This window comes from Anser brachyrhynchus (genome assembly GCF_964034855.1).
Source record: "Anser brachyrhynchus genome assembly, chromosome: 19".
Lineage (NCBI taxonomy): Eukaryota > Metazoa > Chordata > Aves > Anseriformes > Anatidae > Anser > Anser brachyrhynchus.
In genome coordinates this window covers 6381633-6408091 of record NC_137712.1, presented here as the reverse complement: position 1 = coordinate 6408091, position 26459 = coordinate 6381633, and the positions used below count along the sequence as shown (strand labels likewise).

The 26459-nt window shown below is 55.0% G+C and overlaps 1 protein-coding gene across 6 annotated transcripts; it reads right to left on the bottom strand.

Moving 5' to 3' along the window:
* Positions 1 to 412: 412 nt before the first annotated feature.
* On the bottom strand, positions 413 to 26273 carry SH3GLB2 (SH3 domain containing GRB2 like, endophilin B2). 6 transcript variants are annotated; one of them, XM_080562385.1, is made up of 12 exons: positions 25965 to 26272; positions 17713 to 17854; positions 17224 to 17352; positions 15874 to 16007; positions 15306 to 15398; positions 11113 to 11175; positions 6927 to 6950; positions 4123 to 4212; positions 3818 to 3918; positions 3358 to 3372; positions 2514 to 2778; positions 413 to 1865 (listed from the first exon to the last, which is right to left on the bottom strand). In XM_080562385.1, the coding sequence occupies exons 1-12, from the start codon at positions 26025 to 26027 to the stop codon at positions 1758 to 1760; spliced, it is 1227 nt and encodes a 408-aa protein (XP_080418511.1). In that variant the 5' UTR covers positions 26028 to 26272; the 3' UTR covers positions 413 to 1757. The 6 variants fall into 6 exon arrangements, with proteins under 6 accessions (XP_080418511.1, XP_080418513.1, XP_080418512.1 ...); XM_080562387.1 differs by lacking the exon at positions 11113 to 11175 and having other exon boundaries at positions 25965 to 26273; XM_080562386.1 differs by lacking the exon at positions 3358 to 3372 and having other exon boundaries at positions 25965 to 26271.
* Between the last annotated feature and the right edge of the window lie 186 nt (positions 26274 to 26459).

Below are 26459 nucleotides of genomic sequence, written 5' to 3'. Positions count from 1 at the left end.
GGGGCTAGGGACAAGGCTTTAGGATTTTAAACTAGCAGCCGATCTAGTTTCCATAACAACAAAAAGGGCTGTTAGAGTTAGAATAGCGTTTGCAGTCTCTCAGCAGCTGAAGTCACACTGCTGCTCTGTTTTTGCTTCAGGTTAAGGAGGAGCTGTTGTTTCTTAAAACTCATGAATCTGTAGTACAACTCGGATGTGTCATCTGGAAAGGGAGGGAAAGACATTAACAAGCTTAAGGCACGTTGAGGGTTTCAGGAAGGATTAGGAGCTTTGCTTTGCTTTTACACCCAGCTTCCAGGACTAGGATAACAGCGTGGCACAGCTCCCCTCTGCCCCTGGGACAGCGCTGCTTGTGCCTACGAGCTGCAGTCACACGGCTGGAACAGCCCTGACCCCACACCAGACACCGAGGCAGGAGGTCAGGCAGTTTGTTTATTGGCAAATAAGTGCAGAAAACCATGAGCCCTACATACACAGGCGCTCAGTGCCCTGTTACATTAGAGTGGTCACAATACCAGTGGGGGAAAGTGCAAAAGATCAATAAACAAGCAAGGGTAGTTCTGACATACCAAAGGGAAGGGAGTGAACAGAGAGCTTGGTGCCGGTGAATTTCTCTTCAATCCAGCTTGAGTGGGAAACTAGTTACACAGCAACAGCAGTCCTTCAGTGGAGCTCTAGCTAAAAAGAGCATTATAGGATTAAAACGCACACATACCTGACCGCTCCCTTTGAGCTAAACCACACACACCAAGGGCAGCCTGAATTGTTTAGATGTGTATATGGCCAAGAATGGCTTGTTGGAGATAACAGCAAGTGGGACTGCTCGTTCCTGTACTAGGATGCACCAAGTCTGTTCACTGCTGAGACGGGAGGGGAAAGTATTAGTTAAATCAGTGATCAGTGAAAATAAGGTCAGGCTAAAACATGCCTGGAACAGATGCACTGTAAGAAAAGCCTGGACAATTAACACAGGGAGCAAAGCTTGTAAAAAGGCTTGTAAACTCTTTGCAGTCCAAGAGCAGTTTCTCGGAGGAAACGCAAGCAAGATGCATGGTCCCTTGTACTGAGGTTTGATTTTTTGACATACAGGCTCTATGTTATTAGGTTGGTCTCGACCATGGGATTTCCTTCCAGCTTCACAGGACAGTTCTAGATGGAAGCCATCAGGCACCGCTGCAGTAAGCATGGCTCTTAGAAAGCCTTGCATTACTGTTATCCCAGCTGGGTTTAACCAGCTCTTAATTCTTAAATTCAGCTTTCTTGCCTTAAGAGCTAGACTATCTCAGAGGGATCGTGTGGGACGCTTCCCCAGCGGAGCGCTTGATGGTTTGACTCAGGCAATTCTACTGCTGAAGAACAGAGAGGGTGGGAGGGGCAGACAGGCACTAACCCACACCAAACACAAGGGAAATTAACTTAAACTCCATGAGCAGCTGCTGAAGGAGAGTTTGCTGGCCCTGGGAAAGCCACTGTGATAAACAAGACTAGGGCAGGGTAGAAAAAGTAATCAAGGAATCTTGCGCCGACAAGACTAACCTCAAAGCAGGCTGCACTGGTAGTTAATGAATTCAGTCTCAGGTGCCATTAGCCCTTTCCCAAAACCTCTCATAGTTTTACCGCTTCTTTCCCACAATTCCCATATTAGCAATGTGTGTCAGCCCTGACGAGAGCAATGGGCTCTGATGAAGAAATCCGCATTAGAAGTGCCAGGAGATGAGGGGTGCATTCCACTTGTACATTCTTCTTCCTGGAGACATTTAACTTAACAGTTCCAAGTAAGTGACAGGAACTTTCCCCTTCTGGTTCCCTCTTTCCCCTATGAGCCAGTCTGGGTCCATGCCTGGCAGGCTGTACACAGTGATCATCTGGGGAGAGAAGACAGCGTTAAACAGGACCTGCTTCTGCACGCAGAGCCATGAAGTTCAGTCAGATGTGTACCGAAAAGAACAGTAAGTTAATTCCTAAAGTTTATTTAGCAGGCATCTGCACTTTTCCCCTGGAGCCTTCCTGGAACTATTTGCAGCTCTAACAGAAGGTCTATTGCCCACTGATGTCCCTGCTGCCTTTTCATTCTCCAAATTGACTTAAAGTATTTTTGCATACCGGGTGGCTTGATATTGCTCTGTCATCATCCTTTCTGGATACAAAAATTGTCTAGTCACCAAAACCGTTTGCAGCTTGCTGAATTTCCTTTGTTCTCAGCAGGATTAGACCAGGTCTCCAGGCAGTAGCTTATCCCATAAGCTAGCTAGGTTTGAGGGTCTCAGTGAAGACACCAAATGTTGGGGTGTTTTGTTAGCTGGGTACAACAGGCTGTACAAGTCTTAAACAGCAAATGGCCCTGAGTGCAAACTCACTGCAAAAGATACTACGGTTAAGGAAAAGATTCTATTATCAGTTCCACAAAATGGGGTTTTTAGGGGCAGGCAAAGTAACCAAGAGGCTGCTGACTTGCCCGCAGGCTGCTGCTGGACACTTAACAGCAACATTCGATGCAAAGAAGAGCCACCAACCTCATCTGCAAGAAGTGCCAGCTCACTGCTGTCAGCTGCTTCGTAATCATACAGGACTCTGGCCTTCCGTGTCCCGCTGGCAGGAGGCTTGACTTCATTGGGGTTCAGTACGCTCTCTGCCACGGTATTGGGCACCCCGACAATTGTGGGTACAACCGGGATGGTAGGCACAGCAGGGAGAGTGGCAGCACCGACAGCTGGCGGAGAGGTAGCAGCTGGGGGAGGAGATGTGGATTCTGCGTTCCCTACAAAGGTGCCTGAAAATCTTACGCAGGAGAAAAAAGCAGAGTTCAGTTAGTCTCTCGTGTGAGGAGCCAAGAAAGTTCTTTCCTTCAGTGGCTGCACTGCAGGGATGATGCTGCAGAGTTCCAGCTAACACTGTAACGTATCCATGCTGCCCTTCAAGTGGGGAAATGCACTTAGTACTCAGGTGCTGAGCCTATCCAACAGGTGTTTGTCTGCTTGCTTTTCTTCCAGCGTCCTGTTACAGGACTGCTACCTAACGTGCAGGGGATGGGACTGTCGGGTGGCACCACAGGGGGCTGGGCAGGTGTTACTTTGGTCTCTGCACTGCTGTATCCTCGCCCTGCTCTCACGTGTTGTTTAGCCTGCTCGTTCTTCAGGGCTGGGACACTCATTGTTGCTGTTAAACTAGATACCACAACTGGAGGCTCCCCGGCTCTCTGGGCTCTCCAGATAGAGAAAGTAATGAAGCTAGGTCTTGTTTATCTGTGGTTATCTGCCCCTGTGCTAGGGGAGCGTAGCTCTGGCCTTTGGAGCAAGCCTGCATGCAGTTTGGCTGTGGTGTAGAGCGCTTAGAGCAAGTCCTGCACATGATACTTACATTTCTCCTTTGGAGCTGCAAGCATGGAAAAGAACGAAAGAGGAGTGGTGAGTTACCATGCAGAGGCCCCTCCAGGGTCAGCCCACCGTGCCGTTGTAGCAGGTACCAGAAGAGCCCTACCCGCACCCAGGATGTGCAGCCAGCAGCTCAGGTTCGGTTACTGCTGCGGCTGAGACCCTCAGCCTGTCGCTTGGCAACAGGAATTTGTCTCCAGCGTGACTTAACTGATCTTGAGGAAGGATGTTCAGGCTCTGGCCCATGCTTTGAGATGAATGCATGAAGCCCAGATGAATCTAATGGCAAAGCCCACTCTAAATGCTGCCACCAGGACTGGTCACCGTTCAGAAGCTGTCGCAGCTTGAGTGGGGGTGTAAGCTTCTCTCCCAGAGGAAGGAGGCCTGAACTAGTAACGGGATGAGCCAGCAACCCCTGGGGAGGTGAAAGCAGCCTCTGGTCTCACCTGCCCAGCTGCTTCTGCAGGTCCAGCATGTACTGGTAACACTGGGCGTAGTAGTTGGTCTGGGACTCCACGAACTCATGGAGGCAGCGAAGGTGATTCACCTGCGTGGGAAGGACCATGAGTGAGTTCGGGTGCCGGAGCACAGAGCCCTCTTCCTGCAGCTCCTGCCCCAAGGGGAGCAGCCGCGTGCAGCCCGGTATTTAAGACATGGCTGAGTAGAGTACGCTCATTCGCCACGTTTGGGATTGCTGCAGAGGCCCAAGGGTGCCTCTCAGCCCCCTCCCCAGGTACCCAGGCAGACTCACGTGGGTGCTGCTGATCCCCTCCAGCAGGAGCCGTGTCACCTCTGCCTGTCGATCGAACTCGGTCTGAGTGAGCCGCAGCTCGTGTTCTGCCTGCAAAACGGGACAGGGTGTTCAAGGCAGCCAAGGCACGGACCCCCTATTCTGCCTTTTCCAGGAAGAGGCAACACCCTCCTCATCCTCCATCCCCCTCCCTCTTGGCACGGAGACAAGGGTGCTCGGTGGGATCCACGTGCACCTCTGACACTGAGCAGCAGGCACAGGACACCCTGGGCTGGGATCCCAGAGGGCTCTGGCTGTATTTGACCTGTATTCCTGCTTGATCCTACGTTTGATCACTGCAGCTCACGGAATGGCAGCCCAAGACTGATACATCAAGCCAGCATGCTCCTGTTCCCGCAAGACTCAAACGTGAAGTTGGAGAGGTTTTGTTAGTCCTGAGATAGGCAGGAAGCCAGGCCTGTGCTACCCCCCGCTTCTGTTGCCAGTTGGAGGACTCCAAGAACTGGGCAGCCAAAGCTGCATGTCAGTGTCTGTCCCCTGCAAAGGTGTCACTGGCAGCAGGACAGTTCCCACTGCCAGCACTGTCTGAGTCTGCTCCGAAATGCAGCGGTGGAGCTCTGTTAACACCTCCTATGCATGCAAGCTCGGAGAACGTGGCAGCCTCCTTCAGTTTTTCTCAAGACGAGCGACTGTTGCCAGTCTCCTTTTTATCCCCACAGAACCAAGGCTGAGGCCAGGGAGCATTCACCTCACTGCTGTTCCTAACTGCGCTGCCCTTGAGGTGGACATCCCAGTACGGCTTCTGCCTGAGCTCTCCTTTGAGGCTTGTTGCTTATTTTGAGCTGGGAGGAATTTGACAATGGGCGTTAGAAGGCAGCTGTGCACCCGACACTGGGAATTTGAAGACAGACTGACACCCAAAAACCTTTTTACCAGGCAGACAGAACATCTCTTTCCCCAGCAGCAAACAGCAGATTTCCACTCTGGCACTTTTGCAGTACCAGAAAGCCCAGATGCATCACAGAATCAGTCGGGTGGGAAAACCTGAAGCTCACCAAGCTCCAGCAGCACCGGAGCTGTCTGATGTGCCGGTGCCTGCTCTCCCCTCCCCACCGCCACGGGGAAAGGAGCGACAAACAGGCAGGTCTGTCCCGTAGCGCGCATCGCTCCTTAGCACCAAGCAGACTGTGCCAGTTCCCTCTTGGGCTGTGCTGCGATCAGCAGCACAGAAGACTGGCATCCATTTAGCTACACCTTAAAAGGAGAGGAGTAAGGGTTTTGTGCCCCTTTCCCCTTCCCCAGGGCGATGTTGCAGCCCAAGGGCTGCCTGCCTCGGTGCGGTGGTCCCTGGACGGCACTGGTTTGGGGACAGAGGTCCTTCGGCTGCTTTGGCGATGCCCCATCAGTCTGGCGCAGGAGTGGCATGCCTGGAATTGCCCCCAGAGGGCTGCTCAGACAGGCTGATCGTCTCCAACAGAGGCCGTGCTGCTGGTGTTTCTGAGCAGCGTCCCCGGAGGACAGCCAGCCTGCTCGGCAGGGCGAGCTGGGGGAGCTGCTGTGCGCCAGCACGCCTGGCCTAGCGTTACCAGCACCGGGGTACAGACAGGCTGCGACAAAGAGATGCTTCCACTGGCCTTTAATCAGATTCGTCTATTTTAAGCTACAACTGATCTATTTCTTTGCATCCCCTGAATAAAAGGGATTATTTAAAGGAGGAGAGGGGGATATACACCAGGAAATATCAGTGCAATGCCCTACTAAGCACCAAGATTTTTGCTCCAGTGAGCAGAGCAGAGCCCTCAGTCGCAGCAGAGCTATCTGGAACTTGTGGCCAACACCAGCGACACCGGGGTCTATCCAACCAAGACTGGAGGAACAGAGCCTTACGTGCCTACAGCTGACTGCAGTCAGTTCATTCGTTCGAGGGACAGAATAAGTAAAACCAGCCGGTCTGCTCTGCTGATGCCTTGAGTGAGGCAGCAGTAGGATGCCATCATGCACAGCATGCAGGAGAGTGCCATTCTACCACCTTGCAGCTCAGGCTAACATCCGCTGGGGGTATTTGCGGGATGAAAGGCAACGGGATCCCAGAAGGTGCCTCTGGAAGCCCCACACAGAGCTCACCCTGCTCCCTAGCCTGCTGGCAGCCCTCCACCCACCCGCCTGGAGGAGTCAGCTCCCCTTGGGGAGCCCAGAAAAGGAGCAGGATCTGGGGCTTGGCCTCCTTGGATCCACTCAGGAGGGTAAGTGCAGCTCACCCGGAGCGGCTCCACGACAGGCTCCAGACCTCCCACCCGGCCCTCCGGACAGAGCCATGCCCTCCATCAGCAGGGGCTGTTCGTGAGGACCCTTGGTCCTTGCGCCAGCTCTGCTCAGCGCTCCTGCTCGGACCCCAGAACAAGCGGTAAGGGGCTGCCAGAAGCCAACGCAAGGCACATGCAGAGGTGGAGCAGGCAGGGCCTTTCCCCCAGGAGCAGAGCTGAACCACGTCGCAGCACGTCACCTCTGCTCCCGTGACACCAGTGCCGGGCTCTCAGCGCTGCCTCTATCCCATCCCACACGCCCGGTTTGCCCGGGAAGCCGTTCATGCTCGGTGTGGCCGACTGGCCCCTGGGGCTGGGTCTCCCCTTCCCAAACCGCTGTCGGCATCACATCGAGCCACGCAGCTACAGCATCGGGGCCGGGGCTGACAGCAGTCGCGCCCCTTTCCCTCGTGTGCGCACACACGGGAGGGACGGAGCCGGCAGCTCCCCGCCGCCAACACGCCCGCAGAGGTTGGAGCACGATTGCAGCCGGGTACTTACTTTTTCCACCTCGTCGCTCCAAAGCTGTGGGGGCCACAGAGCAACAGGAAAGGAGATCAGTGTTGGAGACGTCAAGAAGCACTCGGCATTAACACCAACGGGCAAGGACGCTCCGCGGACGCAGCAGGCCGGCTCCGGGGACGAGCTAGCCCTTCACCCAGCAGCAGCTGTCAGGCTGGTGCCCCTTCCCCTCCAGCCCGCACCCTCGAGCTCGGTTTCACAGCGGGTGAGCAAGGCTGTGCCACCACAGCCAGCAGCCCAGCTCCAATCCCTGCCAGGGCTTTTGTGGTGACCACGTTCAGTGGGCTCCAGGAAGGAAAAGATGAAGCCGCAGGGTCCTCTGAGCGCGTGGATTACCTGGCTGAAGCTTGCAGAGCAGGGTGTTGAAGGACAGCCCTTCTTTTAGGAGTGCTGGGAGGCTGCTGTGCTGCTTGAGCCCACAAATAAGGTCCTGGGAAGTGCTGAGAGCCTAAGCCGGAGGCCAGCGTTCCTCACCCACTGGTCAAGAGAGCTCAGGTTGATGGGCTCGTAATCCAGGCAGCCTGCAGCTCCTAGCAGGCGAGCAATGGCTGGGTGCTGCCTTTGAGCCAGGCACAACGTGAAGCTGCTCCTTCCCACCCTCCTCCCTGGCCGCTTTCCCCTGGCCCCGCAGAGGGGAGTGGGCAGCTCCTCGGCCACGCTCCCCCCAGGCCTCCCCTCTCCTTTCAGCATCCCCCCAGGGCACAGCGCCGCCAGCTGCTTGCTGGGATCTGGCTCCAGGACACGAAACAAGCGACGGGAGTCATGCGCAGCGATGGGGAAGGGAGGGAAGAGGCAGAAAAACACATTGGTCCTTCCCAGAGGTCCTCGGCCCGGCCTTTCCTCGGCAGACAGCCAGCACTGCTGAACCTGCACTGACAGCACCCGGGAGCCACCGTTTCTGGACGATGTGCTGGGTGTCCCGGTGTTTTGGGGCTGCTAGGGCCCAGCACCTCCCCACTCAGCTGTGCTGGGGATCGGTCACCAACTGCCCCCAGGTGTGCGGTGCCAGGTGCAGGACAGCCTCGGCAGCTGATATAAGGAGCACCGGCTGCTGGAGCAGCTGACCCTGTTTTGGTTTCTGCTGCCTGGCCTGCGGTTCAGCTCCCGCCTGGTGAGTACCCAGCCGGCTCCTCTCCCCTGTTCGGGCAGGGTTAGGGCAGCCGCTTCCCTGACCGCAGGCTGTCCCTGTTGCAGCACGCAGTGCAGCGGGGCCGGGTGTTTTCTCTGACCCTCAGACAGATGTCTTATTATCGTGAGTCACGGGCTGGCCCAGAAAAGGCCTGGGTGATGCCATCAGTGTCTGAGGACACAGGCCCCTGCCCTTGCTCATTCTGAGAGCTCCCACCCCAGGAGAAGGGAAAATCCTTGCAGGAACTGGCCTGGAGTGCTGCCATGGCTCACAGCCTCTGTCAGACCAGCCTGGCCTTTTTGGAGCAAGACTTGCTACAGGGGCAAGAGGGGAAGCTTTTGGTCTGGCCCAGGACTTCCTACACAGATTGTGTAGACAGTACTTAAATCGTTTTGGGCCCAGCTGATCTCTGTACTATCCACTGAACTTAGAGCCAGATTTGTTTCTCTTCTGTCAGCCTTTCTGGCACAACCTCCAGCTGTGACCCTGGGGTGCTCTGGGGCAGTCCAGCTTTGCCCAGATCTGGCCTTGGGTGAAGGCACCACGCAGCTTTAGTCAGAAACACTCCAGACCTTGCAGGGGGCAGAATAGAGGGCCATGAGCTGCACTTGTCTTCCTCCACCACAGCTCAAGCCAGAGGAACCCTCTTTAAGGTACTCAATATGTTTTTCTTGGAATCATTCCTGGGAAGACAGAGCATGGCAAGTGGCAGGCTTTGAGGGAAAGGGATATTTAGGCTTACACAGCCCACGTATACCTTACACAACAACAAAAGGTCAGTGTGGGAGAGAGGAGAAATAGCTCCTCAGCTTCCAACTTAAACAAAACTGGGCTGAGTCAAGGGGCTTGTCTCCGGCTGTTTGTAATTCCGGCTAAGCCCCCTGTTACAGAAGGGGACAAACAGAAGCACCATGTTACCCACCTGTCCAAAACAACAACAATGTGAGTTTAGAACCAAAATCAGAGTTCAGCAGGCCCTGCTAAGGATATGCGGTCCAGGAAAGAGCTGACCTGTTTGCTCACCTGCAAGAGCAAGCTGTTACCTGGGCATAAGCAAGCCCTCCCCCAGAAGAGAACAGCTTAAAAGCAAGGTTAGCAGCAGCAGCTGCTCTGCAGCCTGTGTACTGACAGGGAAGTGGCACAAAGGCCTCTGGCCTGGAGGAAAAGCAGAGCAACAGCATGAGATGCTCTTAGCTCGCTGCAGCGCCTGACCCCTTGGGAAGAATGCTGGGATTAGAGGGCTGGGTGCAGGGCAGTGCTGCCCGCACTGAGCTGGGGAGCAGCCCGGGCTTAGCCCTTGTTCTGCGAGTTAGAGATGCCAACTGCTGCTGAAGTCATCCTGCCCCTGCAGGCTGAGGTCAGGCAGCACTCAGCCCCCAGCTGCAGCCTCTCAGAGGTGTTTTGGAAGCCATAAGGAGCACTGCTGGCAGGGGCAGTGCTTGCCACAGGTGCTCCTGTGCAGCCATCGAATGGGAAAAGGTCAGTGCTGGCTGCTTACCTGGAGCAAGTCTGTCTCCTGGAGCCTGGCTTCACTGGCCTGTGCCATCGTCCTTGCGGTCAGAGCCTCCCTAGCAGATCTCTGAAGAGGGATCGATGACTAGGCATGGATGTGCCAGGGTCGGTACCTGCAGGCTAGCTAGCAAAAACTCGAATCTGTTTCCCTGGTCATGTTACTGCACTTGGTCAGCTTGCAGTTAGATGATGACTAGATGTGTTGAGCTGAGCACCTGGGCACTCTTCCAGATGCCAGTACATGATATGAAAGTGCCTTCAGGTCTGCTTTAGAGACCTTCAGGGGACAGTCAGGATATCCCAGTCTAGTCAGAGTTGTTTGAAGGCAAGGAGAGCACAGTTTCTCTCCTCTGATTCCCCCAGAGCTCAGTTTTAGTCCATTACAACAATTCCTGCGCTGTCCTTGGAACAGACCTTCCCCGCAGAGAAGCCCCTGGCTGCTCCTCGTGTGCTAGGAGAGATGGAAGCAGCACTTGCTGCAGCACTGTCAGCATCAGCTTCCTCCTGAGGAGTCTCCTCGCCCAGCCAGCTGCCTGTTGAGGCAGTTCTCTAGCTTTCGTGCAGAGCTATTTCTGATCCCAGCATCGCTCTCAAGAAGGTCAGGACAGATACCCCTGGGAACTAACACTGATGCTGGCAGCCCAAACCTTTCTCCAAACGGGACGGGTTGCCCATTAACCACATCCAACTTGCTGCTGAGACATTTTGGTTTGCTCGTAGGCCCAGCCTACTACGTTTTCATATCTACAGCCCCCCTCCCCAGCCCTTCCAGTACCAGATTACTCTGCTAACAGGCATCAGTGTTGTTCTGAATGCTGTTTAGGAAGCGAGATGGTCAGTTTTCAACATTTTAACGAGAAATGCGACATTGTGCAATGGGGAGCCGTGAACACAGCACAGAAAGTCAATTGTTTGACCACAACCACACAGCAGAGATGCGACGGGCCATTCATCCACCCCCAGCACGTGCCTGGGTAACAGCCACCAACAGCTGCCAGCAGGAGGGCGGGCCCCAAGTGGAAGCCAAAAAGAAAGGACCTCTATTTGCAGAACAGACAAGCCTGTATGTCAGGGTTACTGACACCACGGGTGGCAGACTCCTCCACCTTTGCTTTTCTTGACTGGCTAGAAAGCCTCTGAGCATTGAAGCCACAGTACTGAGCAGGTAACAACATGTGATGTTGCCAGTATATGGTTGGGACCATCCAGAAAGGCTAACCTGTGAGGTTTTTTTCCTTTCAATTGCTCCACTAGCAATAGAAATGCTGTCAGAAGATTCCCACTAAAAAAGTGGGAACAGACCGGGAGAGAAACTGTGAAGGAAACCAAGCAGCCAAACTGCCAGACCCTGCCAGTGCCCCCTCAAAAGGTGACCTGCATCCTTACATCGAGTCAGAGAAACTCCAGGCATCCCATGTCACATTAAAATGTTGAAAACAGCACAGCACTAGGTCTAAGTTTGTCAGGTGAAGAGTGGGGCAGGAAGAGGTTGGAGAGGCAACATCTAGGAGGAAGCAATCTTACCGCTGATGCGCTGGCGGAGAGAATGTAATTACGAGGTCTAGTCTCCTGAAAGTCAGGCACAGCCTAGTAGGGGAATAGAGTTTCATGTACAAGTCACGCAGAGGAGTCGACAGGAGTCACTTGGGCAACAGGAGGAAGAAGAGGCTGTTGTTTTTTTCCTCTTGGTTCTGGGAACTTAGCTCAAATTCCCAGGGTTGCAGGGGGGAAGTCTCCCAGCAGTCAGGGCAGTGGTGCTTGGAAACTCTCCCCAGGTGGAAAACAGAGTGAGAGGAGGGGGACTGGCTCATGCGGTCACACCTGGTACTTAACAGCAGGTGTTTCTGCAGGTAGAAACTCTGCCTGTACTTACAGGTGTCTGCTCCTACGGCAGCCAGTCGGAGCGGTGATGAGACAGCACCATCCCGAATGTGTTTCCCATTGCCTTGCAGCCAGCAGGTTGCTCTTCTCATGTTGGCCCAGTCCAGAGGGCAGGACTTTCTTTTCCCTTGCTGCCCACCTACAGTCCTAAAATGTCCCTGTACAGGGCCTTGCCCTTGTGGTGGGTGTGATTACTTTCAGAGCATACTCTGCACAGTGCCTTTTAACGAGAGCCATCTACTTGTTCTCACCCTCAACAAGCCTCTCAGCAGGTTTCTACCTCGCAGGCTCAGATCTGCTCTTTTCAGCGATGGGCACGGCAAGATCAAAGCAGATCTAGCCCGAGGCCTTGCTGCCACCAAAGGCAGTGTGCAAGTTTTCAGCCTAGAGGTCAGAAAACCTCCAAGCCAGCTTCTTGACAGCTAAACCCCTGCCCTGGGACAGGAAGACTTAAGTACTCCAGAGGTTTTCTTTGTTGGGAATGCAAGGGCTCCATCCCCACACACAGTGGGGGCTCGCTAACCATGGTGTAACACTCCTCTCAGCTCTTCCTAGACCGGCCCCTGGCTGTAGCATCCCCCAGAGAGAGAAGCCAACCTGCTAGCTCACATCAGGACACATCGCACTTGGTCCCGCTCAGCCTTTATTTTGCAGTGGGTTGGGGTGCAAGGCTGGCGCACAACCCAGCTGTAACCCCGACAGGTCCCTAATCCTCTCGGGCCCCGCGTTTCCTCTCCCAGGTTAATCTCTCTGCGGCTCACCCAGATCTACTTATACCAGCTGACCCCATTTGCTGGGAGCCACAGCAGCCCTGAGCAGCCTGCTGGAATGAGTGACCGGTGGGTGGAAGTGCAGTCGGGTGGTCCCAGCAAGAAGAGATTTTTAAACTGTCTAGGAGTTTTGGGAACAGCAGGAGGACAGAATAAGGAGGAGTGATTCCTACTACAAGTCAAACCTGAGTACAGGGAGAGGAATGCACCAGTGAAATTTGAGGCTAGTACAGTGGCTAGGCTGGGCTCCTCCCCATGGGGAGAGGAGATATTTGACAATACTTTTTAGTTTTAAATCAAAAGCAACTTAAGAAACCTCTCCTCCCATTCCTTGGTCTCCGGTGAGTCCCAAAACTAGACAAAGCTCATGGGATGAAGGAGGCAAGCTGCTCTTGCGCTCCTGTGCATGGGCAAGTTGTATTTGCAAGCAGTGGTCGAAAAGACCCCCTCCCTTCCTCCCTCCCTCCCTCTTCCACTCTTGCAATGGTGAAAATGGGCAGAGCCCTGAGCCTGAAGGGCAGCACAGCACCACAACCAGGTCAACCTGCCTGTCATTGTCTCCGGACTGCCTCCCTTCCAGGGAGGGACTCACCACCCAGCCCAACCTCCTCCTGCCTGGGGCCAGAGGAGCCTGAGGGGGTCTTTACGTGAGCCCCTTGAGCGCTGCTTGCAAGCAGTGTTGACGGAACTGGGTGCATGCTCCAGAGGGGCTGCAGGCAGCTGACAAATGCTCCCAGCTTTCTGGGGCAGCTTCCCCTGGCAGCCACGGCCCTGACCAGTACGTGCTGCAGGGCCAGTCCTGATGGACGAGGGAGATATGAACTTTCATTTAAAATGGGAAAGAGACAATGAGAGGTGTTAAAGAAAAATCACAGCACCGTTAGCACAGTCAATACTCACATCTCCCTCACACTGAGCAAATTACAAAGAAACAAAACAAAAAGGTTAGTAAGCAAAACAGCATCAACAGGAAGGACAAAGCACAAAATCAGAGGGAAATGCACAAGCCCAGACGATCGAACAGCAGCTCACGGGTCTGGGCAGCAGCATACTTGGAGGATCAGTCACAAGACAGAAGCTGTGGGAACACAGGTTTGCACTCAAAGGAGAGGAGCAGCAAGAGAGAGGTGAGCTGGGAGAGGTGCGCTATTTGAGGCCAGCTCGGATGGAGAGGTACAAACACAGGACTCCAGGCACACTGCAGGGAACACCGTGGGCTAATCATGAGTTAACACGTCTGGTGCCGAGGCAGCAGCCCACCCCTCCGTGCTGGGAGCTTCCACTTGTGCCTTGTCCCCTGGTAGTCAGCGAGGCACCTTGAGGCCTGAGGCCAGGGACCTCACCTTTAAGCTAAGCTGGGTGCTCAAAAAAGCAGCTGAGGTTGCTTTTCTGTTGTGGTGATCTGTTTCAAAGAAGCAGAGCTACTCAGGCATGGCTTGGAAGCCTTTAGGCTGGCTCTGCATCCTACCTGGAGCACTCCAGCACTGCAGTTCCAGTGGGAGACCAGGTTTTGCTTTTCCAGCTACAGGGAAGTCCCTCACCCAAGGGTCTGTTTGCAGCTGAGAGCCCTTGGGATCACTTCATGTTGGAAGCAAGTTGAGGAGGAAGAGGGTAGGAAGGGAGGAAGCACACAAGCTGAATTCCTGCTCTGACTTAAGCCTAAGATAAAGCAATGGTTGCTGCTTCCACTGGGAGCAGGGGCACCATCCCCTTCAGGAGGGTAACTGGGGATTCCTAAAGTTACCCTCAGTGGGTCTGGGTGACCTGACTGATGAGAGGAGGCTTTTTTTTAAAAGGGTAGCTATTGCCTTTGTTCACCCAAAGCTTTGTTTCGAATTTCCCACAGAGGCCTGAGTGCTGTCAGACCTGCTGGTGGAGGCCTCTGAGCTTAGCACAGCTTCTCCATATGGCACGAACATAGTTAGGTTCGGAGAGAAGGGAAAACACCCGGGAGCTGGCCACCCAGGGAGCTGCCAGGCCTAAGGCCCAGCCAAACAGATGGCTGCAAGTCAGGCTCGTGGCAGGTCTCCCAGGCCGGTATCCCAGAGCGTGACAAGGATTCCTGCTCGTTCTGATAGTGTGGTTTTGGTAGTTGAGATCCTGGCCCCAGGCTAGAAGCAGAACTTGTTGACTCCTCCTGCCACAGCCAGAGCAGTACAGGATGGCAACCTGCTTCAACAAGGCCTTCAGGGAGCCCACCGGTGCCCAGCTACGTCCCCTCTGCCTCCTGCTACCCTGCCTCTGCCCGGGGCAGCTCTAAGAGGTACCTGAGGCCCGGGAAACGTTCCTGAGCTGGCAGGTCTCAGCCTCAGAGAGCACTTTGCGGAGTTTGTCCCACATTCCCGTTGCTCAGGCCTGGGGACAGGGACACCGGTTGACTTGCCTGCCCCTTCTGTGCTGACCCGGGAGCTCTGCTAGTTTACCAGCCGTGAATCCTCCAAAGCCAGAGGGCAAGGCAGCAGGTAACCAGACAGCACTGCGAACTAAGTGAACAGGGAGGCTGCAGGAGGGACCTCTTGGTGGCCAGCCTGACCCTCGCCACCCCTTACAAGCTCCCCCAGCATTTCTACCTGGGAAAGACAGAGTTGGCCAAATGACAACTAGCCTGAAATCCTGGGAGTCCTGCAGTGCCCCAGCGTGCTTTCCTCTTGTACACCTTCCAGCTCAGCTCTCTCTTGACTTGCTTCCAGATCCCCAGGGAGATTTAGCAAGTCCTCAGAAGACACAGCCTCGTAGTTACCAGCACAAATCACCCAGCTAGTAACTGAACAGCCAGGAACCACTGTCAGTCAGGAGGCAGGAGCGTGGTAAGTGTGAGTTTCCAGACTCTGGCGGCTCAAAACTGTTTGTTTCAACGACTCTCCCATGGGAGGGCATCTAAGGAACAGGCACATGGCTCCTGCTCCCAGTTCCCTTGCACACCAGATAAGGAATCCTCCCACCCATGCCTGCCAGAGCCAGGAGGTAGTAGGGCAGCCTGATTTTTATCCAGAGAGCTTGTGGCATTGCTCATGTGAGCCAAACCCTGGGGTCAGAAGGACAGAGGAGAATGAAGGAGAAAGTTACCGCTGCTTTTGCCTCGGCAGCTTTGGCTTTCTTCAGCCTGGCTTTGCAGGCGTCCAGATCCAGGCGGCAGTTCTGCAGGATCCTCCGTTCTTTCTGGAAGAGACAGAAAAGGGGTAAGAGCAGGCTGTTTAGGAGCTGTTGGGGAGGGAAAGGGCCAAGGGGTCATCTGGGAATCAAATCTATTTCCTAAGCAAAAAGTGCCTGTGAGAAAAGCAGTTGCCGTGTCCATCCTGCTGCCAGGAGTTCGGGGCATGGCTGCTAGGGATATAGGGTGACCTGCTGAAGACAGGGGACTGTGGGCTTGCAGTGCCCACTAAGCTGCAGGGGTCAGGGAAGGAGGTACCGCCCTCGCCCACATCAAATAGCAATCCTTCCCTGCAGCACAGGGAGCCCCGAGCAGATCTAGGGCTGGCATTTCCCTTTCCTTGTGTTCTCCAAGGGGAGAGATGTGGGCTCATCCTTTCTCATAGGGAAGGAGGATGCATTCTTCCAGCACTGTCTCCACTTCCCCCCACCCTCCTCCTCCCCGGTGAGGTGATGAGCGTCCCTTCCCTGCCACCATACTTACAGATATGGTTCGCCAGTCCCCCTCCAGGAAGTTGCGCAGTGGGGTCAGGAAGTTGATGGAGGCAGAGTGGATGAAGTCCCGTTCTGCTGCACCTAAGCGCCTTTGAGTCTCTCCAACTTTTATCAAGGTCTTCCCTGCAATGATGGGAGCCTTCAACTCCAGGAGAAACCAATAAACCTTGTGTTGGCTTAAGCCAACTCCCCCAGTGCTACCAGGCTCCAGTTTTGGGGAGCAGGAGGCACGGTTGTACCATGCCTGGACAAGGTGACCGTGCCCGTACCGCACCAGCTTCAGTCCTAACATCAGTCTGCCTTTAGCTTCCGGCCTCTTCTCAACCACTCCCAATGCAGCTTTGATTTTATCTGGCTGCTGAGGCACTTATTCCACTGATGTTCTTTTACTGCTGCACCTGCTTGGGCAGTATGATCTTTGTCTCATAAAACAGAGGCACAGGAACAGAGCAGCAAATTGAAAAGCACCAGAGCAGAAAAAAATGAGTTGATTAGGCTCCAGTTGAGGCAGTGCTGCCTATAGGTGCAGTTACAGCTGTTCTGCCTGCAACAGGACTCGCTATTGAACAACTATCGATTTGGTGAGCAGTAACAAAGCTTATGGCAGAAGCAAGGGCAGTTGGAAGTTCAAGCAGTGCTTCTGTGTGGGTCTGCTGCTTAAAGGAGCCCTAAATTCCCCTAGGAAGGGGGAACCGCTAGGATTTATGAGCAGAAAGATGCACTGCGTGATAAGGAAGGGGCCTATTGAAGCTTGTAACCAAGCACCAGCTTTCCCAAAGCTGTTTTCTTGTTCTCTTGCTGGAGAAATGATTTTTTTCCCCTTCTAATTGCAAGCCACATTTAAAGGACAGTTCTCCTGTTAACAGCCTAGAGAAACTACAACCAGATACCACTTCAGACAAAAAAAAATTCTCAAACTTGACAAAGCTAAAGCTGTTCAGTGCAACCCATTGTTCAGGGTAACTTAGAAAGCCATGGAAATAACACAATAGTTTCTGCATCCCGTAACCAGTTCCACTGGCTACCCTGGATCGGTATGTCTTTGCTTCCTCTCTTGCTCTGCCAGACTTGAGGACTGCGTAAGGGCTGGGGAGACCCCTGTCCCTCCTCCCCCACAACGTGGAGGATGCTTTGCTGCAGAGCAAGACTGCCTTCCTCCTCCAGGTGGCCTATTTGCTCCTGTGCTAGAGCAGACCCTTCTCTGGCATCAGCTTGGATTGCCATGGGTGGAGCAAGGCACCCTGCTGCAAGAGGCGTGCTGTGGGCGTCTTAACCAGAAGGGCAGTGGGGGTACCCTCTTGGGGGGGACGATGCCCAGGGCTCAGCCAGGCTGGCTTACCGTAAGGTGTCCCCGGTCCAAAGTCATTGGCTGCCTCTGTCATGTACTGCGCCAGCAGCTCCCCGTTGGTGACCCGGGAGGGCACCTTGCGGTCGAGTTTCTCGTAGAGGAATTCTTCTACTCTGGCACCTGGAACAAGGATGCCACCAGCGGTTACAGGAAGGAAGGTGAAGGAGGGGCCCGTGGAACTGGCATTCACAGTGGCCCACCGCCTGCAGTCCTCAGTCAGGCACTGGTTAGCAAACAGCAGCACTGGGAGAAGACGTCCCCTCCCTCTGGCCACCTTCCCATCCTTCCCCGTCCTCAGGAGCACGGCCAGGCTGTGCAGGGCAGCCGCCGGTCACCCTTCAGCCACAAGGGAATGAAGGACGGGCCCCGCAAAGACGCACTTCATCCAGCCCCGACAAACAGGGCTTTCTGCCAGAGGGCACGTCTTAACGCTGAGATACGAGCGATGTTTGTCCTTCAAGCGTTACGATTTGGACTTACTGGGGTTTGGCTGTAGCAGAACCTCAGTCTGGCGCAAGATCTTCTCTGTCCAGTTCTTAGTTGAGTCTGCCCTGGCCAGGAGGTTTTCAAAGTGGGCATCTAATTCGGTCTTCTCAGCCTGGCCCAACTTTTCTTCTGTAAACTGCAGAAAGGAGGTAGTCATTAGAAGTTCAGTTCTACTGAAGCAAAATCATGATGTGCTACAGAGCTATTAAGAGCTGGAGAGGCTGCTTCTGTCTCTTGCAATTATCTTAAGATAAAAGCCTTCAGAGTGTCTTTCTTTGTTACCAGGCATCTTTCAGGGGAAGAAGGCAATTTTTTACCGAAGAGTAGAACAAACATTGAGCTAAAAATAGAGGCCAGGTTTGAGAGGTGTTCCAGAATAAGAAACTTTTATTAAGGCAAATAGTATGGTAAAAAATTCTGTAGTTGTGAGGAATCTATTTAAATATGCATGTGGCAACAGATATCCTCCAGATGAGGCAACGGGCTGTCTCCTTTTACCCCCTCCTAAGCAATTCTACGTCCTGCAAACCCACTGGGATCAGAAATGCCACCGTCACCGCACAAGTCTGACTTCCCATCTCTTTAGACAAGCACACACACTACCTGTCTTACCACAGGGCTTGTGTGTGCCCTGCACAGCATCCGAGCTCACCTCCTGCTTTGCTGGTAGCAAGCTGCTGACCGAGCCCCTGCGGTTTAAGGAGGCTCAAACTCATCTTTTAGATGGAAACGCCTCCAGCAAGTGGCAGTTCAAGTTTTCCTCTAGGACACGTGGTGGCTGGACAGCCTCTGACACAGGGTCTTGAGAGAAATACGATGGTGTCGGACCTCTCTGCGCACTCAGGTTTGTGCTGGCAATGGACTCTCCCTCCCGCCCTGCTTCTTGTAAGTTTGAAATTAGCAGCAGAGAAAAGCAGGCTGTGCAACTCCTCGGCGTTTGCATATGGGGCAGTGATATCTGACAGCCTGGAGGGGCAGCATCAGGTGGCCTGGACACCCCGTTGGTTCCTTGGGAGATTTCTGGGAGAAGAGCCTATTCCCCCTCTTCCTACTCCCCATTCTTCATTCATTCTTCTCAGGAAGCTGGCCAGCTTCAGTATGTTTTAAGCTCAGTTTCCTGCTGTTGATGGAGCCAGCACCTCGTTGGATCATACCAAAAGAACCCTTTAGACAGCCATGCCCCTTGGGGCCCTACAGAGGTTGCATTTGTCCTTTTAGTCCTTGTTGTTGGCTTCTGGTGCCCCTGTTCAGCTATCAGGATGTGGCACTGCGCAACACCTAGCACAGCCGGGTGCCAGGAGATTAAAGCCTACCCCTAGCCGTGTGCGCACCCAGCACAGTGCCAGGGACAAAGGGAGACAGAGCAGGCCAGGAGCAGCGCGTGGGGCAGGCACACAAGCGCTCGGGAGTCGCGTTATCGGCCACGTGCAGAGGCTGCTAGATGTCCGAGATACGCGAGCCCTGCAGGTATGGTTACACCGTGACCTGTTGGGTAAGATTCAGGCTGGAGCCAGCGGTTAAGGGGTGATCGAAGTGAGGGGTTTGGTTTGCCTTGTACCTGATTTCTGCCCCCCATCGTCCCTGGGGGGCACGCACAGCTATTGGACACAAGCAAGCAGCTGAAGCATCTTTTCCTCTGTCACTGTGGGAAGCCCTGGGCTGTTTTCAGACTCTACCAGGCTGGGCTGAGTCACTGCCATGCAGCAAACTGGGGCTTCCCAGGTATTTGGCACCGACGCTCGAGTCATCTGTTTAAGAGCTTTCCTAAATAAGCCAAGACTCTCTGATGCAAGCGTAGCAGTCTCCCTCGCCCCCCTTTTCCCAGGCAGCTTTTTGAGAACTCAGCTCACTTTCAAGTCCAGCTCTTCTTCCTGCAGTTTTGACATCCTGCACCAGCATCTGCCCTGGAGCTGTCAAGCTTAAACCCAATTTCTTAGCAGCTGATTTTAGTCAGCTTCTCACAGCATTGCTGCAGAGACAGATCGCTGCTGAAGCCCTCCACAGGGCTGTAGGCAGGCTCTTGAATCACTTAGCTCTGGGGAGCTTTGTGATATTCACAAGCACTGTACTTTGCTGCTGTTTTCTGTAGGGCAGCCCTCCTCCCGGTGCCCTGGGAACATGGTCACTCGCAGAGCGCTGGGCCAGGACTCGGTCACCAAAGCTGGTTGTCCTGCAAGAGGGTTGAGGACACGTCATGGTCACTGCAAGCCTGGGCTGTGCCAGGAGGGGAGGATGGGCAGGAATGTGAGTCACAGCCCGCAGCTCCAGCGGGGCAGGTCACAAAACAATCTCCTATTCAGGCTTTATTTTGGAGCAGCAAAGCAGAGCCTGAATGTCATGGAGTGGGTGCAAGGGCACGGGAGGCTGCAGCTCCCGTGCAGGGAGGCTGTTGCTCCATTCCCACTTAATTCCCTCAGTGCCTCCCTCACCCACCTCGATGTTGGCCACGCTGCAGGGTTCAGAGCAGGGCACAGCCTCGGGGTGTCGGTAGCACGTTGCTGCAGGGGCTCCTCCGTCCTCCTCCTGCAGCACGCTTCTACCTCCTTATCTGTGCAGGCTGGCAACCCTGGACTCGCGTGGGGAGACGCTGACCCAGCTCACCTCTCTCTTAATGTGACTTTCAGGGGGATCAGAGACCTCGCTCGTCTGCGCCGTGTCTCTGGGAACCTGCCATCAGGTGCAGGGGCGAGCTGACCATGTCTCCCAGCAGGATTAGATGAAGCTTCTCATGACCACACAGCCAGCAAAGGGGATTAGAGGTAAGTTACACTGCCTTATCCTGTGAGCTGGCTCTCTCTCGTGGCTGGTGCCAGTGGAGGTCTGAGCTTTCGGGTGGCAACAGGTCTCAGCTGATTCTCGTAGCTGGTTGCCTAAGTCTGTGTCCCCAGGGGGAAGCTGGGTGGAAGAACAGCAGCTTGTGAAGTCTAGCTGCTTGAGCAGAACTCCCCCCGTTCTGTCTCTCCACACTTAAAGGATTTCTGTTGCTAGGAATTTGTTTTCATAACACTTTCAGAAATTTGATTGCATTTTTCCTTCCCACTGGACAGAAATAAGACTCCACTGTGAGGCTGAGAGATGCAGGGGAACAAACAGGCTCGCCGTGCAGTCACTCCTCCTGACTGTAGAAAGCCAGATTAAAAATATTTTGTGTCTTGCTGCTCCCAGACCAGCAGCATCGGCGGTTCTTGCAGCTCCAAATACTCCAGACCCTACAGGTGGGAACCTTGTTTGCTTGTACCGAGCTGACGTGTGGTTTGGTGCACATCCACCCAGGAGAGTCGGGGCAGGCAGAGCCTGTGCCAGCACAGTGCCAGGGGAGAGCCTCGAGCTCCTCGGTCCTGCTGCCACAGAACTACTCCCAGGTGTCTCCTAGAAGCTGCTGGTTGGAGAACCAGCCCTGCCCCGAACCAGCTCAGGAGGCACATCCTGGAGCCACGTGCTGGGTCACGGTGCGGAGAGGCTCCTGCCGGTCCCTGAAGCTGACCCAGTTGAGCGCCAGCCCCGGTTTTGTGCAGGGAAGCTGATGAAGCGATTAATAATGCAGGGCAGCCTTTTGCCGAGTGCCACTCGCACTCTCCAGGAAGAGGAGAGTCACGCTGCGTTCCAGAGCATCAATAATTCAGCCAAAGGTTGGGTTTCCTCTGGGAGGCTTGGCTGGCCAGCAGGAATGCTGGATGCATTCTCAGGGACCAAGCGGACAGGCAGGCTGACGGAGCAGGAGAGCAACACTCGGGCAACAGGCACAGATTGCAAAACCCACAGCCGTGCTGGGCTGCAGTCAGGGCAGCTGCCAGCGTTTACGGCTTGGGGGAGAGCTGCTCTTTCCCCACACGAGTTGTTAAAGGCACTGCTGGGAAGCCAGGAGGGTGAGAGCAGAGCGGAGCTGGACATGTCCCTCTGCACTACAGCTACGGTATCAGACAGGCTGTGCCTGCAGCCCAGCAACCTGAGGCCACCAAGGTTAGGGTTTAAAATATCACACACATTGTTTTCTTTGCTGAAAGCATGACCGCCTTCCTCCCCTCTAAGCCAAGGGGAATAAGTCCCACTGCTTCCACATCTGTTTCACACAGAGCAGCCTGACTACCTTGCATCTCTTCCAGGCTCGTGTGATCTCTCCACGCCTCTCCCCTCCAGCAGGCCCAGGCTGGAAGCCCTAACGGGGGGCTGCAGCCCCCTCTCAGAGGATCTAGTGGCAGAGATCAGGCCCTTGTACCACTTGCAGGTTCCTCAGCTTTTCCAACTGGACGTTATTTCTGAGGCATCTACAGTGGAATACAATCACCCTGCTGTCACAAGGATCAAACCAAGGCCAAGGACCTTAAACCAGACGTTGTCTGCTGCATCTGCCAGTAGGTTTGGGGCGCTGGACTTTCTGAAGCCTCCTAACAGCTTCCTAACGCCCAGGCTGTTGGAACATTGCTCTTTCGGTGCTCAGAGGCACGGCAGAGTCAGATTCAGCCCCTGTACAGGGCTGCATTAGGGAAGAAGCCACTGCCACTTAGTCAGCATCTAAAAACTACCTGGATCTCAACGGCTTTGGACCAGATACAGCGTATGCTTCAAGTGTTTGGTCACCGGGAGTCAGGGAAGCCAGGCTGCGAGCCAAGTAAAACTGTGTTAGAGGACAGAAGGAAGCCATTAGCAGGACGGCTTTGTTAACTCAGGAGCAAAGCATTCAGGAAAGTAAAAAAATCTTGCCCTTGTGGATTCGTAGACGTGTTTCAAACAGAAACAGGATCTGGCCTGTACCTCTTGCCTTCAAACCCTTTCTTTAAGTCACCTCCTGTTGTCTTGAATGTGAAGGTGTCCAGTAGGCAAGGCATTAACCCCAGCACGGGCAGCAAGCAGAGGGGACAGGTCTATTTTATCACCAGATTTGGAGAGATGGGGAAGTCTGCCTTGCCTCAGGAGCTTCAGGACAGAACAAGTCAACCTATAGCTGCCACTGGTAACTACATTAGCAGTGGGATACGCACCCAAAAGCTCTACTCGCGCTTGGGCAATTTTGCCCAGAGCAAGTTTCCATCAGAACTGACAGGAGACAGATACCCACAATTATTTCCAGACATCCCTGAGAGAGCCTGGCTCGCAGCCTGGCTGGAACAGAGGCACCCAGAGCGTTACTTTGGAGGGGGAGACGCCGGTTCCTGTAGGGAGGCTGGAGCTGCTATCATCGCTTTCTCTGCGGAGGTTTGGGATCGAGCTCACTTGCTGGTAACTGGAAGGTGCAGGTGAACAAAGGTCGTATTCTCCTTCAGTGAAAACAAAGAGAATGACCTGTTTGGAGTCTGTCTGCAGGAACCAGAGCTGTTAGGGACCTAACTGCATCCTCCTGAGGACGCCAGCTAGATGGCTGTGATTCACGGAGCCAGTGTCAGTGCGGCACACCCTCGGCTGGGCTGCTGAATCCTACACAAGCTCTTCAGCCACGCAGCCGTTATCTGTAGGATATTTCCAGCTCGTTTCCCACTCCCAGGGCAGCAGATCTGACCACCACCTCCCTCTGCTTTACCTTCTGCTTTGCTTTTTTGAAGAGTGTTTTCTGGGAGCATAAGAGGTGCCATAAAGCCCACGGGACAGTGCCTCGTCAGGGAGCCACGTTAAGGTACTTACTGCATACACAGCCTCGGAGAATTACTGCACTGCTTCTCCGTCATGGCTGTGCCTCTCCTGCTGGCAGCGGGTACAGGCTTGCCCACCCAGGAGCACACAAGCCCTGCAAGCTCGTAGCTCGGGTAGGCAGCTTGCTCCTCAGGTCGGAGAGCAGCAAACTGGTGCCTGAGCTACAAAAAGCCACGTAAAGGTGGTGATGGTTTGAGTTTTGTCAGGAGCCAGGTTAAGCCTAGGCCTAAAATCCTTCCTGCTCTTCAGACAGTGCCCACCTCAGGCTGTACTTGACAGGTTTCAAACAGGCTGAGCAGTGCTACAGCCCTTCTTTCAGCACCAGTTAGCTCTCGCGTGTTGGCCAGACGTCTCCGCCCAGACAGTAATAGCTAATGCTGTCTGAGCGGCACAGCACATAATGGCCAGTCCATTTATCTTCCAGTCGCTGCAGTTCCAGTAAAGCATCGCTTTGTTAAATGCCTGGAGCTGAAGAAAGCATCCCTGGTGCTACAGAAAACGGAGCTTATTCCAGCCAGGTCGTACTCCTCCCCTGGAAGATCTGCTGTGCAAAGAGACTGCTACAAACCCACTCCCTGCTGCCGGCAGCAGACCTCGGCTGTCATCTCTGGCTCCTGGTGGTGACAGGGCGATGCTCGCCCGTGCTGGATGAGGGCTCTGTGGGATGGCCCCAAATGGACCTACTTCTCCTCGGGATTGCGTTTCAGGAGGTGGGGCTCTGCCCCGGCGATGCGTCTCCTTCCCAGCTCCCCGGCTTGCACAAACACACACGTGCTGTCCGCGAATGCTAGTGACCATTTTGTTTCAAGTAATTACTACCTTAATTAGGCACACGAATGGTCGCATCCAAGATGATTTGGAGTAGGTGTAGCAGGCAGAAGCCACTATTTATAAACGCCTCCTTGCTCTAGAACCGGCGTGCAGACACTGTTCCCATGCCTGTCTCCTTCCTACGCCTCGAAGCTAAAAAACACTTATCAGAGACGTACAATGAGGCTTCTAAACATGCGATTTCTTTGCAGCATTTCTGCCTTTCTTCTGCCACCAAGGTCATTTGCATGAGAACAGCATCTTTAAGCCTTCCATCTGCTCCTTATTTTGCACCTGTAGTTAATATTTCTCTTTTCATAACACATGACTCACTGGCACGATTACAGGAGATGGTATCTGTTTACAGGAGAGCGATTCCTAAAAGAGCCAGGATGACTCCGTGGCACAGACGGGTTGGACCAAGGCAGCGCTGCTCCGTTTGTTTGTCAACCCCCACGCCTTGGGTAGAAAAGGAGCCCGGTCCTGAAGCCACCAGCTGGACTGGAGCTCTCAGGCAGGATCCCAACCACCTCCGATTTGCCTCTCCTCTCCTCCCCTGCCTGACCAGGAGCAGTTTTCCTTTCCAGCTGTTACGCCTGGGGAGCGGACGGAGCCGGCAGCCACATCTCACCACCTGCTGCACGCTTCGTTCCTCACGGGTAGCCAAGTTTCTTCAGTCTACAGTTTGAGGACAGCACTGCAGCCCCAGCAAGCTGCTGCTAGCAGGTTTGGGAAGGACGGTTTGATGCTGCTGTAATCCAGCAAGGTGCTACCTGCTCAGCCTCAGCGGCTCCTTCCCACCTCTAACAGCGCTGCGTTTTGTAGGGTCCTGGGAGCTCCTGCAACCTGACCTCCTGCGCGACCGAAACGCGACCCGTGAAAGGCTTCTACCACATCTGCCTACCGAAAAGGAACAGTTCCTCAATGGGGCTGGCCACTTGCCTAGACAGCTCAACAGCTATTTGCAAGATTTTATTTTAAGATAACAACCTTCACAATGCAAGCACTACCCTCTGTATACTTCTCGATGCAGGGGTTAGAAGCGTCTCTGGGGCCATTTGCACCACCAACTTTAGGAAGCTCTGGGCAGCCTCCCCTGACACCCCAGGGAAGCGGCAGCAGTGGGATTTAGGTGGGTTCCTGCTGAGGGTTCCCCAGCCCCGCTCTGAGCCCTCAGCACCCAGAGGTCTCTGCTCAGGGGCTGCGGCTCAGGCCAGCCTGCACAGCCAGAACCAACAGCTCAGTGCCACCCCCAAAACGCCTTTTCCACCTTTCCTCCAGCTGGAAACCAAAACAAGTTGGCAACAGAACTGCACTAAACCCACAATATTTGTTTGTGGGGAGCCTCCCCCCAGGATCCCGGGGCCTGGTGAGGGATGCTCTGTGCCTGGGAGGCAGGAGGGGAGGAAGGGGGGAGGATGATGCAGGGCTGACGGGGAACCCCACAGGGGCAGGGCTGGGGCCTTGGGACCCCCATTTAGGCCCTTGGGACCCCTCTCAGACCCTGTGGCCGCCCCTCAGGCCGTCCTCAGACCCTGAGACCCCCCCTCAGACCCCTCTCAGGCCCTGGGGGCACCCCTCAGACTCTGGGGACCTCTGAGGCCCTGGGGACCCTCCTGTCAGGTCCCCCTCAGGCCCTGGGAGTCCCTCCAGGCTCCCCTCAGACTCTGGGGACCCTCTCTCAGATCTTGGGACCCCCCCTCAGACCCCAGAGACCCCCCTCAGGCTCTGAGGGACCTCCCCCCCCCCCCCAGCCACCTCAGGCCCCCCCGTTGCCCTGGCGACGCGCTGCGGCCCGGCCCGGCCCCCACCTGCATGGCTCGGGAGAAGAAGACGCCCGCGTCGGACGCCAGCTTCTTCACGTTGAAGTCCATGGCGGCGGTGGTACCGGTGATGGTGCCGGTGTCGGTGCCGCGCCCCCGCTGTCCCCGCGGCCGCCGCCGGCCGGGCTTTATAGCGCCGCGCCGCGGCCTCTTAAAAGGGCCGGGGCTGGGCGGAGGGGCCCAGGAGAGGACAAGCGGCCGGGAGGGGGCGGGAGGGGGCGGCGGGGAGCGGCGGCGGGAGGCCGCGGGGTGAGCGGCGGGCCCCGGGAACCGGGCGGCGCCGCAGGCGGCGGGTGCGGCTCGGGGGGGGCGCGGCCCCTTTAAGGCGCGCGGGGGCCGCGGGGGGAGCTGTCAGGCGCCGGCGAATGGGCGCCCGCCCCGCCCCTCGCCCCGCCCTCCGCTCGCCGCCGCAGCCTCCGGCCGGGTTTAAGGGAAGCGTTCCGATTGGTGCGCCCGTGGGCCGGGCGGCGCTCCGATTGGCTG